The sequence below is a fragment of the Argiope bruennichi genome, chromosome 10 (assembly GCF_947563725.1).
Source record: "Argiope bruennichi chromosome 10, qqArgBrue1.1, whole genome shotgun sequence".
Classification (NCBI taxonomy): domain Eukaryota; kingdom Metazoa; phylum Arthropoda; class Arachnida; order Araneae; family Araneidae; genus Argiope; species Argiope bruennichi.
Window position 1 is genome coordinate 125,816,907 of NC_079160.1, and position 14,907 is coordinate 125,831,813.

At 35.4% G+C, this 14,907-nt stretch overlaps 1 protein-coding gene across 1 annotated transcript in view; it reads left to right on the forward strand.

Moving 5' to 3' along the window:
* Positions 1-2,194: 2,194 nt before the first annotated feature.
* Positions 2,195-14,907, forward strand: part of LOC129988637 (low-density lipoprotein receptor-related protein 2-like) — a 43,688-nt gene continuing 30,975 nt past the window's right edge. Inside the window, exons 1-7 of the mRNA XM_056096906.1 lie at positions 2,195-2,317; positions 3,246-3,359; positions 4,488-4,616; positions 6,715-6,834; positions 9,272-9,385; positions 11,318-11,437; positions 12,022-12,141. Coding sequence (XP_055952881.1) covers positions 2,251-2,317; positions 3,246-3,359; positions 4,488-4,616; positions 6,715-6,834; positions 9,272-9,385; positions 11,318-11,437; positions 12,022-12,141 — 784 coding nt within the window. The 5' untranslated portion in view covers positions 2,195-2,250. The remainder of the gene's footprint in view (positions 2,318-3,245; positions 3,360-4,487; positions 4,617-6,714; positions 6,835-9,271; positions 9,386-11,317; positions 11,438-12,021; positions 12,142-14,907) is intronic.

Below are 14,907 nucleotides of genomic sequence, written 5' to 3' on the forward strand. Positions count from 1 at the left end.
CAGATCCAATGAGGGACGAGCCATTTATCTGTCTGTACTTTCAGAAACTTATGAATGCGATAACTCAAAAATGTCAGGATTTAAATATACCCCATTTATTATAAGATTTTGTGACTACAAATTTAGTTTTGTGCCAAATTTTTGTTTCAATTTCGGTTGGGAAAAACGCGTTTAAACACAAATTCGATTTTAGATTACTATTAAACTGTGTGTCAGCGATTCATCACCAAATAACGCGCCGAGGATGACACAATACATTCAGTAAAAATGCTAAGTATAGGCCATAGGTTAATATTTCATCATTATTGAACTCAAATGGCATGCAAAACGCAATCTGGGATAACACTTTTTCAAGAATATGCTAGAAAGTTTTGAGGCGACCCTCTCCGCTAGTTTATTATCTATATCAATGCATTTAGTAATAACTCTTTTAATGAGGCTGGAAGCAAAAGCATTAAAATGAAGACGTTTCAACGGGCGCATTTACAAAGCGCAGTGCATCTAACAATATATCCATGAACTATAGACTGATTGGCTTTTGATAAGAAAGATGACCGAGATCTTTCTGTGAATAACCGCAGCATCTAAGCTGACATTCCCTCCCCAAGCTTCCACACCGCGCTAGAGGGAAAACACTTGACCCGACAGACTAAACGCTCACCAAACCCGTTTACACGACAGTTCTTCGTGGAATCGAGTCTCAAACCTAAAGCCTACCGCTTACGAAGCCGAGACCTTACCATCAGGCAACCGCGGCCCCGAGTGTTATGTTGAAGTCAGTTGCAATCTTTTGAAAATATCACTTTCTAGAGGTTTCGAGTTTCCGACTTTACGAAATCAGTTCATACCCGTCGATCCTTTTGAATGGTTCGATACAAGACCCTTATTGGAAACCGCAACACGAAGAAATGGTTGAAAATACTCCTCAAAACTGTTCATTGTGCAAAGCGCTGCATGGAGTCATTTGTTCGGTAGTAAGTACTCACTAAGTAAGGTTTTTCAAAATTATAATCAGAATTTTAACTAAGATTTATTCAAAATTTTATTTTACCCTCAGTATTTCGCGGTGTATATTGTTCAAAAAAAACTTATCTTTACTTCACTCGATATTTCAAGAGGCTGATTTTTGAGTGATCACCATTTTATTTTCTTACAAATTCTGTCATTTTTAAATTTCAGAAGCAATGTTAAATATATTTTATAAGAATATTTTTCATTATTTTAGATATTGCATTTGTACAAATGCTTATGTCGATATTAAATGCTTTTTTTTTGTTGCCAAATTTGATATATTTTAGTTATTGAATTCCTGAGTCACTACATTTACATGTTTCTGAAAGTACAGACCGACAAATGGTCAATCCCGTGTGGAATTTGGCTCAAAGTCTGAGAGATGTCTATACAGTTCAATCTGTGTACAAAATGTATCTTTCTAGCTTTCTTCGTTTTGTAGTTATTGTGTTAACATATATTCAGACAGAAGAACAGATACAAACCTCCTGCAAACGGACTTTGTTTAAAATTTGATAGAAGTCTACAAGTTTGGTGTAAAATCTACACACCAAATTTCATCCGTCTAGCTCACAGCGCATTTGAGTTATATTTGTCATGAACAGATGAACATTTTTCAAAAATATATTTTTCGGACTCAGGAAGGGTCAAAAACGTGGAGATTCGAGAAAATCACGGATTCTTTGACGATTGCAATACTTTCTCTATACTGCGTATACCAAAAAATAATAATATAAAGCCAACCGAATCTAGCCGAAAAGATTACCATGCTTCGATGTTTTTGACTACTGGTCCAAATCTTTATTTGCTTATTATTTTTTTGAGAATCATTGTCTTAGAGTTAATAGTGACTAACTGTTAGTTCTGAACTGATTTTCGATAGTTAACTAAGAGTCGTTTAATTTTATTTCGGAATTATTTTGAAAAGGTAGAAAAAAAAAACAAAAACGGAAGAAGACGTTTCAATGAAGCTGCAAAAAAGTACTGTCTTACTTTTGATTGACAGATCGGAGTCACTAAATCTTGACTATCCATTCTGCTTATTCGGCAGCTGTTCCAAATTAAAATCAAGAAGTTTCGACTGAACCGTTTAGAAATAATTTAGGATTTGTAAGATGTATGATTCAATCAAACAATCACCGGTCGCTGGCTCATTTTACGTGACATCTGCATATCATATAAGGCGCCATACAAGACTATTACGCGGTGTCAGTTGTTTTGGGACATGCTGTGTAGATCATGGCGATGTCAAGGTTGCTTTTCGTGTTACTAATATTAACCCTTATTGCAGAAAGATGTCTTGTAGGTAAGTGCGGTTTTTTTAATTGTAGGATTACGAATTTGGTTTAAAATTTTGTCTTATTCTCCGACTTTTCTAAAAGTAATTCATGAATCCCAATCAAAACGAAGGCTTGAAATTTTCTTTGTCGTTTTAATGTCTTGAGGTAAAAACAGAAGCTTGCTTCAACTTTTTTTATGCGATCCGTAGACTATATGATATTATAACTCAATGTTATTATTCATCTGAAATATTACAACCCAATACGATTAAATGAGTCGTAGCGATTCTTCGTACTGGCTAAATCTTCGATTGTTCAAGTTGAAACACTTCTTTAGTTTCAAACCTTTTGCAGCATTATAAGAATTGATAAAATATCGTTCGTCGATCTCATTCTTATGGGTAAAATTAAAACACTAACTTACTTGGGTTTGTAACATTCAAAATAAGAAAAGGGTACTTTTTACTGGCACTGGAATTTTTAAAGTGAAGGACACATGCTTCCTACTCTTCATTTGTATTTGGCTCATTCTTTATCTATGAAGATTATAATAATCTGGGAATCAAAGTATGACATCTACAAAAACCATCGCGTGCCTCATCCTCTTGAACATGGTTAAAACTTGGAATTCTCCAATCAATAATCCAGTTTCGTGTTGAAGAATAGGATCTTTTCTACCGAATAAAAAAACTTCCACTGTATGTATACTCTATACCTTGAAATAAATACCTTGCTGTTCTTAAATAGTTAAATCCTGCGGAAGAATGGATTCAGATACCTCATGTGCTTAAATAATGGATTCATTACTAGATCGAACTTTACTTGACGACTTTAAAAGTGAGATTTTTAGTTCAAATACGTTTATGTTTTCTTGAATGATATTTCAAATGTCAGTGAATTGGCACTTTCGTACTAACGGCTTCGTTTTTCTAAAAGAATTTTATTCCTTGTCAGAATCCGACTGTCCAGAAGACTGGATTGACTGCGGCAATGGCAACTGCATAGCAGACATATGGAGATGCGATGGAGATAATGACTGCGGGAACTTCAAGGACGAGCAGGATTGTGGTAAATTTGCATTTCTCAATATCTGTAGAAAGTCGGCTTTGCTGGTTTCGGTGATGTTTTCTTTCGGAAATGGTTGTCGAGTATTCAATCAAGCGAACTTGTCCTGCTGTTCGCTCAAGTGCTCGTTCCAATATTAAAATATCGGAATGGGAAAACAGGGTCTTCTAAAAAGCCTTTTTTTGGCTACCCAATTTGTGAAGCAACTGAGCTATGGTAATCTAAAAAGCCTGTAAAGCTGCTTTTCTGCTAAATTTGCTGCTCTTGTATCTAACTATTCTGCATTTTAAATCCCTTGGTAGATATTTTAGTTTATAAAAAAAATCTAAACTAATTCATATTTAATCAATAAAATATTGTATATTTAAACGTTTTTCACGCCTTTAAAGCGTAAAATTTTCGTTGTATAAGCAAATGATTAGACAAAAACGATAATTGTACTCTCGGTTGTGAGGTAAAAGAATGCTGAACTATAAAAAATACGCCTTTTTCAAATTTTAGTACTATTGTATTGAAATGAGCCATCAGTGTTCTAGTTGTCAATGTGGGCGTTACTTAATGGCTCAAATCCAAATATTTTTAAGCCTTTGCCCTCGAAAGGCGACTCTCACTCGCCACATGATTTAATGCCGAGAGGCAACTCGCTTGTTTGGTGCGCGGCCGTAACTGTCTTTTTAAAAAAAAAAAAAAAAAAAAAAACTCGGCTCAATTTGAAATATCGTGTGCAAGTTTCAAGATTATTAAAGTGTGTGAATATAAGTTTTATACTCAAAATTGAGTTTTGCTGAGTTAAATTCATTAACAGCTCTCGTTACAAAACGGTCTCGAGGGTAAAGGGTTAATATTCGGTTACTGATGTCCCAAAACATTATGGTATAAATTGAGAAATATTATTCCTCAAAAAATAGTCTGGAGAGAACCTTCAATCTCTTTAACCAGCTATTTATAATGCATGATTTTTCTTCAACTTAATCCTGTATGAAATCCTGTCCTTCCACGTAACATTCGCGGGCAGTTCTTCTTTGCCGTGATGGTTCGACCATGCACCAACAGTTAATCTTCAGTTGAGACATTACTAAACTATAAGCGAAACACTCAAACTTAACGTTGGTAATATTATTTCTATTGCAGACAACCTCCCATCTAAAAAGTGTCTCAGCAGCCAGTTCCAGTGTCTAGAAGACGGACATTGCATTCCCGATACGTGGAGTTGTGACGGGGAGCACGACTGCGAAGACGGTTCGGATGAACACACTTGTGGCAAGTATTGCGTTAATCTCGCATTTGAACACACTGCGATTTTTCCATGACAAATCTGTTTCTTGCGAACGGAAAGCAGTCTTTTCAAAGAGTACATTAACTATTTTAATATACAGTGGTATTTCTTAAAACTAGGCTTGAAATAGTGTGCATACTTTCTTAAGTCTTGGAGATTGCATGGAATTTTAAGGAATCGGCAGGGTTTAAATGGGGAAGCAGGGAATCGGCAAGTTAGTTGAACAAATGAAGTGAACCATTCACTTTTCGTTTCTGTCTGAGGACGATGTATCCTGTATTCTGGTATTCTTATCTTGTAGTGTTTATTACAATAGCAGAAACCTTTACATTAATTCGTAAATCGTAGGAAATTTGATATCGAGATTTGTAAGAACCAAATGGAATCCTTATTCTTGCATGTATAATGTATTTAATTGCTTTTCGAAGTGCTAAATGTAAACGTCAGTGTAGTAAACGGAATCTCTACCTGATACGATTGCGTATTAATAAAGAATTGAATAAGAATTGATAATTTTATGTTATTTAAATTTTTAATTATTTTGCTTGAAATTTGCAAATTTTCAAGCATCGTTTTGCTTGAAATTCCTTCCATTTGGGGAAGGAATATTGAAACTGGCTGGAAAAGGTCGTGGCTTGGGGAGGAAACTTAGTTCAGGATTTTTATATCGGTAGTAAACTTTTAGTATAGTTGCTTAAAATATGAAAGCGCAGTAACCTACCATTTCCAAGAAAGTCTTCACACTTTCGCATAGCTTATATAAAATTACTCTCACTATGAACAGAATAGTGAAGCAACACGAGTTTCAGAGTAAAGACTTCTAAACCATGTGGTTGGATTTTATTCTTGTATTGATTGGTTTTGATAATTTAACTGAATTATTTAAAAATATTCTGAAAACATTAACATTTAAAATGTTCGTTCATGCAATGAATCGAATTTAAACTATAGTTTTTAACAGTTTGCTAATTGTGCGTATTGCCGTTGCTTTTATGATCATTAAAGTTAAAATTTCTAAATTGGTTTAAAGCAATTCAATTCTCAAATATTCGACACCAGTTAACCACTTAATGAACATAACCAACCCATGTTGTCTATTTGCTACCCGTCAAACTTTTAGAATTTCCTTTAGGATGTGAAGACGAGAGCTCATTATAGTGTTGCGCAAAGCATAATGGGTAACTTAATGAGTAAGCAGATGGCTGAAATCTTCCAAATGGATGTTCTTCAGGACATCGCTCTTGTGGACAATTGCCATTTACTAAATGTGTAAATTCAACGCACAGCGTTAATGATCCTCGTATTGCATACGATAACCAGCATTAAAATTCAAAATTAAGTTTCATTTTAAATTCTTGTTAACGCTGGACGTTTGGAATCTTCATGAGGATAACTAGTCATTCATCATTAATTGTTCTTAAAATTGTTTAAAAATTATTAAACTTGATAATTTAAATATGAATAAACGGTTCTCGCGTCGAAAAGAATATTCTAGTGTGCATAACCTTCTAATGAACTTGTAAGGTTAATATCCTAGGATTGAGCGCTTACCAGCTATTTAGCAGCCATCTAGGATAACAGTCGTATTGGATGGCCGTAGATCAACAAGGAGAACTTAATTTATGAGCTAATGAAGGAAAGCTCGAATATCTTCTCGGAATTGTCTATTGTCACCGATATTTTAAAGAGTGAACATTCTAAAGATATACCGAGTACATTCATTCCCAAACTGAAATTCCAGTTTCGTACCTTTTCCTCACTAGAATTGGATCCCAAACCCCTAAAAGGTTGACCTAATGTTTCGGTAGTTCTCAAAATTCTACAATTTAACTGAAGATTGACAGAAACTGTTCCTCTTGATCTCTCGAATAGAAACCAAACTTGGAGTTATGTTAAAACCCTGCGCACAATCCCTTGGCACTGCATGATATTTCGCATTAAGATACTATTTAACAAAGAAAAGTAAATAGTTAAAAGCAAACTAAGGGGAGACGTGCCGAACAGTGAAGTTGAAAGGACATTTTCATGCCTTAATTATAGGATTGCATTTACGAAATAACTGAAATTCAATCCCCCTTTCAGAGAATGACACTCACTGCCATGGATTCAAGTGCAAGGACAATCACTGTATACCCTCTATGTGGAAATGTGACGGCCGAAAGGATTGTCCTGATGGATCCGACGAAGAATTTTGCTCGAAAGGTAACTTCTCTTGTTTTGAATACGGTTCGGCGCAGTCAAACTCGCTCTTCACCCTTTATGATGGAATGACCGTTTCATTAATTGAAATTTCATCTACATGAACTTGTTAACTAGAATTTGTAGTCCTAAAATTTGATCAATGTTGAATAGGAAACTTTATATTGGTCCAAATAGATGTTGCACTGTAATCTGTTGATAGTCTGAAATGTTGCCATGTCCAAACGAGTAAGCGGATTATGTATGGATAACCGATTGTTGGTCAACTTTAGAATACGAAATTTTGTTTCGAAATTCTACCTTATTTTATGTTCAAATTCTACGTTGCGAATCTTGGTGACGAAGTATGCCAGGATGGAATTCGTATGCCATACAACTCTTGTACTATGGCTTGTCATGAGCCTGCTTACTGAATATTGTATTGCATTTTAATTTAACAATCAATTCAATTGGATTGGATTTTCTTTAAAAGTAGCTGTAAACTGCATCCAAATTCAAAATATAAGAGGAAACTTGCAACTCGAATTTATGATTTCCTCACGATTCGAAATCTGAAATTTTAATCTACAAATCGGAACATCTCTTGAAAACGGCCTTAACGGTCACAATGGCTTACTCCGTTTGGAGAATTAGATATTCTTTTTAACTCTAATTTCTACTCAATTTGATCGTAAAGGGAGACTTGGTAAAATTATAGTGTATGAATTGAATGCTTTAAATGCTGAATATCTTGAGTTTATAAAACTAAAGGGTAAATTTTCATAAAATAGACATGTCCTATGTAAAACGATTGAATTCTCTAAGAAACGAGTTCAGTTTGGCTTTTTAGACTACGTTTATTTAATGGATCTTGCAGAACTGAGCGTCTAATTTAATCTTAATCTCTTTTGCTCCAAGAATTTCACATTTCGAATGCTGATCCCATTCATGACGGCACGGGCTGGCGGTTGGAATCTGATATATAGTAACTCGCCTCGTCTCCATGGTAATGAGATTGAAATTGGTTCGGAACCAGCTTTCGTACCCCCTGACATTCATGTCATTTCGAAACGTTCGAAGAAATGGGAACATCTAGACAAAATGGGAAAAATCCAGAAGATATAAGCTCATCCTTTTGCGCTTGACAGATTTCGAGGACTTTCACTCGCTTTGTTCTATGCAAGGAGGGATTTGATCTATTTATTCTAGGTGGCATAGAGGGAGAGCCATTTCTTAACACACCGACTTTTATCCCCTAACTTAGCGTTTAATTTCATTGATGCAACTCGATCCATGTAGATGAGCACTTGAAATTGTATCCGTTCAGTTTCTTCACAACCGCAACTCGAGGCGCTACCGATTGTAATCGGCTCATTACTTCAAGACGAATACCACCCGAGTAGTTTCGCGAATAAAAGCGAACAAGATTTGATAGATATATCTTATAAAATCTCGTTTTCATAAACTTGGAATCGTGAAGTATTAAATTCAAAACATGAAGATATACCATCTGTATCGTCGAAGGTGAGGCGCTATCTCGCTACAGTTCTGCAAACGAACGCGTAAGCCAAAAGGATAAAAAAAATGGTTAAAAGTAGCATATCTACGAAATGGATGTTTCTAAAATCTCGTTTAAAAAATAGATTTCCCTTTTTTGGGGGCGATTTTCGGAATTGTGTGAACTGGTAATTCTATTTGATTACCATGGAGATCAAGCAATCAGCCTAAAGCTTCCAACTGGACAGCTGCCTTAGGTCTCTGATCTGAGAAAGCACAGGAAGGCCGATTAATAAACAAAGTCGAAACTTATAAAGTGTACTCCATAAACTCGAAGCTGGCAATTTAATCTCGATCCTTCAGTGGGTTCCCTTGCAAATGCTAGGTGGTTAAAATAATGCAGTACAATTGTATACATACATGACCACCACAGAGTCGTGAATCAAAAGAAATTTTCAAAAATTAACCGTAAATAACGTGCGCATTAAGTTTAACTAATTTATAGAAATCAGGCTACCTAACAACGCCCGCCTAAGATTGTAAAATTAAATTCTCTGCTGATTGCAAAATGAGAGGGGAAACGATACGAAAATTGCGCTAGAAATCGTGTTATAAGGTTGCGTAATTTTTTTTCTTCAGTGGGTCGATAAACTGAAGACCAAGCATGCTTGGGAATTAAACACGGGGGGTTCCGCATTAGGCTGACTACCTAAACGGGACATCTGCATTGAAACCTAGGGCTCTCGGTCAAGAAAGCGCATATGGGCACTGCAGGCCTTGGCCCACATCGGCTGTCATGCCACTGGCTTTTTAATCTTTACTTGATTAATTGCTGACTGTATTATCGTGAATACTAAACCCGCATTACATTTGTAATACAATTTAAGAACTTGTATAACATCTGAACTCTTGCGTGCATGGTTGTTCTTAAAGACTTTGTGACAGACTTCCCGTCTCATTTCAGACTTATGCGCAGCAACCGAATTCACCTGTTCTTCCGGCACCTGCTTGGACAGAAAGCGAGTCTGCGATTCCAAGAAGGACTGTCCCGATGCCAGCGACGAAGGAAAGCTCTGCAGTAAGTAGGCTTGAACGGTTTGTATATATGCCCTCGTTTCTAGCGATCGTCTCATTCAATGGAATATCCCGCTGAACCTGTGTCTATCGAAGCGAACTCTCAGTCTTATGAATCGTGCAATTGATTCGCATGAATCTCCACAAACTAGATTTCTTGTAGTGTTTTTAAAAACTTTATTTTAAAATTTAGATCCGCAGATAACGTATATAATATTGCATACATTTTTACTTCTGATTAATCTCCTTTTCATCGAAAGTTTTAAAAACAATTAAACTTGACATGCAACACATTTTCCTTCGCAATCACTGCTAGAAAGAAATCCAGTCTTCAAGCTCGGCTCCTGAGAATTCTTTACGGCAGTTTTCACATTCTCGATGCTGTTTATGAAATTGTTTAGGAGAAACCAAGAATTTAATCTACGATTTAGGGAAGTCTGGGTTTCGTCTGATTATAGAAATGAATGACAGTATTCGAAAAAATAAGTCGTCACAAGCAAATTCTTGAACTTTTTGAATCTACATGATGAGCGTTTTGCACTTAATTTTAGCTTAATGACGCATAGGGATCCAAGTTCTTAAATCTTAAAATAAACTTGCCTACGATGGGCAGTTTAGTTTTGATAAGTTTCGAATAACGTATATTCTTTCAGTAACAACAAACTCCATTTAAATGGGAAGTGAAATCGATAAAGTAATCATCTACAATTAAATTACGAGAATAGTATTTTAATCTAGACTTATTTAACAAAAGTAAAAACTATGCTTGATTTTTTTTTTCTTCACATCCGCTCGCTACAATTTCGTACATGGCTTTTAAAGTCCAGTCTTCATTTTTGAAATTGACTTTCATTTCTAGCTTGATTAACTTTGCATTTTTTATTTTGCGAGTGTCGGGAAATTCATCTGCACAAGTGTCTACTGAATCGACGCTCTATCAAGCAGTTGAAAGAAATTTGCTTGATACCACTGAAGATCTGAATCCTTCTTGTGATTCTGAATTGGATTTAGTTCCGCTTACGAAACTGGGTTTGTTGAAGGCATAATTCATGACGAATTCAGGAACTATCGAGAAAGGCAAACAGTTTGCTTGGTAGAATAATTTTACATGTTAGGCGATCCGCAATGGCATCAGCACGATTCCGCTGGAACTCCAGCCCTGTAAATTGCACCGTTTTTGAGAACACGAAATCAAACTTGGGATCAATCCATTTCGCTAGTATGGATAGAAATCCGAATGTACTTCCTCGAATATCCTCATCCGCATGTTAACCTTTTTAACTTTTGTAAAAATAGTTTTATAATCGTATACAAGCATTAGCCAAATTTTGCAGTTCTGTACCATTCTTTGCATCACTGTTGCGCTTTTTCCATGACTCGCATTTTTACGCTTTTAGACGCGTCTTACACTCCACGTTTTGGTTTTATAAACAGATACAAATATTTTTATTCTATGAATGTGGCGCAGCTTAGCCAAAGATGGCTTGTGCCATAAAACAAACTCGAATATCTCCATCTGCTCAATCCAAAATGATGAAACTCTTTCCAAAACGGCTATTTTCTCCAGAACGTGACCAAACTCGACTCGATATGAACATTAGCTTCAGAGTCCGCTCGCTTAAATGAAGGGTGTAAATTTTCTTCCGATGAAACTTCTAAAGTAGATTAAAGAAATTTAAGTATACTGAAACTTCTCGGTATCCATTTTACTCAATGACTAAATTCTTGTCGCCTGCCAAATATAAATGCCATGTAACGGAAAATAAATTTTTGGAACCTAATGGCTTAACGCTGTTTTTAGTTCTCTTAAATTTTTGTGGAAGTTTATCAAATCTTCTGCCATCTGGAAAGTTCTTCAGAAGAATGCAAAAAACTTTACTTCTCGTTTTCAAGCAGTTGGAACTCTGAATTTTATTAGAATTTTCCAAACTTCTAGGCCAGCTCTGCAACGCCACCAAACCGACATGCAGTCAGAATTGCAGGCGGACTCCAAAAGGCCCAGAGTGCTACTGTAACGAAGGCTTCACCGTGGGTAAAGATGGGAAAACTTGTGAAGGTAACGTCTTGATCAGTCTTGTATTCTTGCAATATAAATGTTCATACGCATTAAAACGCAACTTTTCTTTTACAATTTTTATGATAAAAAAAAAAAACCCGAATATTGAATGCTACTGGATTTAATCGAATCCATCTTCGAAAATGTGCATATGCGAATAGGTTATCGCCTAATTATTTATAGAAATCATTGCAACAGATTACATTTCTGGCATATAAATCTTTCAATGAAAGAATGTAGGTTAAGCGCTTTAGCTTTGCGAAAGTAGAATACTAAAATGACACATCGCAATTCAAGTCGCAAAGCTGCTTTCTACTTGTATATTTGATGCAAAATCCAGGAGCTGAATAGTTTCTGGAAACCCGATGCACAAAGCTAATGTGTCTTGCTTGTTAATTTAATTCCAACTTGAAAAAAGCATTTAGAATAGGTGAATTAAACGTAGTTAGCTGTAAATCAATGTTTGTAGGAACTGCGAATAAAGGCTTCTTGCATTGTGGGTTTTTGAGAATATGCAACTAATTCTATATCTTTAAACTTGCATTCAATAATCGCATTGAACTAATTTATGTAACATCTTCTAGATGTCAACGAATGCTCGGTTGAAGGGTTTTGTAGTCAACTGTGCACCAATCGAATTGGAAGCTTCGAATGTTCCTGTGTAGATGGATATCATTTGCTTAATAATACATGCTTGGCTTCAGGTTTGTTCTATTAAGTTATTATATATTTAAATTTTTTACTCTTTCTCATGGCTATAAGTTTATTTTCTTTCTCCCCCGACTGTAAGCGACTCTTGTGAAGCATAATGCGGGATTCTCCTTTTTTTGTTTTAAAAGAATGGATTTATAGTCTAAATCATAAACCAACATATTAAACGGATTAACCACATAAATCGTCTAGTTTTGGCACAATTTAATTTCTCGCTCTTTCGTGTGCCAAATTATCCATACAGTTCTCAAGACTCGGATATTCGTGGCTACAAATGCGACTAATCTACGAAACTGCTGAATTTCATGGAAATGTATCCTATTCGATGACAACTCGATTATTTTGAAAATGAACCAACATTTTTTGATATGGTTCCTTTTTAAATTTAAACTTGCGTGCGGACATGAATGCTATAGCTTCATTGTAATCAATATCTCGGATGCTTCAAAATACAATAAGTTGCATCATTTAACTTGATGACTGAGAAAATGGATTCTAGCCCATTTTTGAACAATGAAAGCTAAAGTATTTCAATTTAAAACTATACACTCCTGTAACTGCTTTTTTGATTGCAAATTGCCTCATTTTCTTCAGGCAACTTTATTTCTTTAACGTTCATACAAGAGCAAGTTTTTGTTCGCATTCATTGTAATACGATATGAACTGAAAACTAAATTCAACTGGTTTGACTTTTATGGCAACTCGATACTGGCTTCAACTTGTAACTGCTAATTGATGAGCAAGTATAAATACCAATGCTGCCAATTTTTTGCTGCAAACGGAAGCAGTTTTAGCTTTTCCTATCGAATCCAAAACTAAATGCAATATATGAATACCTCGATGTAAGCAAGTTCGAAGCTACGCGATTCGTCTTTGTCTTAAACATTAAGACAAAGGCAGCGGATTTGGATTGCGTATCTCTCCTTTACGAGTGATACACATTCCAAAAATGAACCGATTTTTCTTTAAAAACGAGTCTGAGGTAATGCTAAATTTTTACTCCTCCAAGAGAAATCGCATTCTTCTGAAATTGACGGTAAAGATGGATGCAATGCAACCTGAAGTACAGATGAATGTCGGTAAAAATATATTCTAGCAGCAAAGAACGAATGGCTGATTTTAGTCTCGTGAGCAAACTGGTACGAGTGACTCGCGATTCATATTCATCAGAAAAGCCAATGGCAATTGTTTCACAGAAATCGACTCGTTTGTTCCTACTTTTGTAAAAAATATTGTAATGAACCTATTCTAATTATAAAGCAATTGATAAACACAAGCTTGCCAAATTTCCGCTACACACGACTTTCTGCGATTTTATTTTAGTGAGCGATTAAAATGACTCGTGGATTTATCATTTTAATGAATATTCCTAATATCTAAACTTCCATACCGTCGACAGAGGGAAAATGACTTTTGCCTATTATCTTTGCCATTAAATTTATATACAAAACTGCGTCTCTATTTTCGCGTACATTCAAGGTATTGCTTTCATTTGTCTTAATCCGTCAAATTTTTAAATTTACAAGATTAGAACTTGAAAACAGATCTTCATGAGACATGCACAAAGTCTGTTAAAAAGCGCATCCGAACAATCTAAAACTAGTTAACTACATGAATCAACATAAATGAATATTGTAAACTTTACCATATGAAAACGTATTTCGGATAAAATTCAAACTTAAAATAAATTCTGTTTCACTATATTGTATTTTAAAGTTAAACCAAAAGGGTCTTTGTGGATTCGCACACCATATGTTGCCACTCATTAGAGCTCTTTCCCTCCCTTCGGTAAAGGATTTGCTATCCTTTGGCGCGCTTGCGCTTAGCGAAGGGGAGGAGCTAAAAACGAGTGCTGTAATTTTTAGTAATATTTGGGTGAGCGAATGAAATGTTTTGTTTTTAATATCTTGAAGTTTTAATAGTTTTTAAGCAACTCCGAACAGCCCATTTACTTCTGCATCCTGGAATTTAAGATGGTTAAGTATTCACCACACCATATATTGTTGGCATCGATTGCTGATAAAGAAATCGGTCTCCATCTTTCGAAACCAGTAATGTCATCCATGCCGAAAACTGAGTTAAGTTTCGTGATGCAAAATATTTTCTAGCACCTTCACACGAGATAGCCATTGAAAACTCTCCCGAAGAAATCTTGCCAGTGTATTAGATCTTGACGACTCTACAACTTCCCACTACCATCTCGAAGCGATTGAGACGGCCGCAGATTATTCTTAATTTACGTGAATTATGAAATCTTGGCCTCGGAGAGAATTTATACACCAATTTTACAAATAATTCTTTAGTTCAATATCGTGAAATTATCTTCATGATCAACTGAAAACGCGAATTTTCAGATTCGAAATACAGTCTCGCTACAAATGAACTTGAAGCCGAAAAACCTACCTTCTCAAACGTAGAAGTCAGCATTTCAGTTCTTCGAGTTTCAGCAAAACGTCTTCGTTTCGTTACACCCAATTCAAACCATTTTAATAATGAAATGTTCAGAGTTTACTATGATTAAGTTTGCTAGCCGTTTTGGAGACAAATGTAGAACTTCATTGTACAAAGTAATGAAATTCGCTAATAAAGTGAGGGTATAAATATACAGCAAAATCGGAGCATTTAGTTTTAGGATAAGATGAACTATGGTTAAATAATCGTAGGTATACGCGAAACTACTTAAAATTTGTCGCGTGCAATGATTTCAAATCTCGGTAAATTCTGAAATTTTTGTGTTTTTTGTGAATCTTAAACTCTAG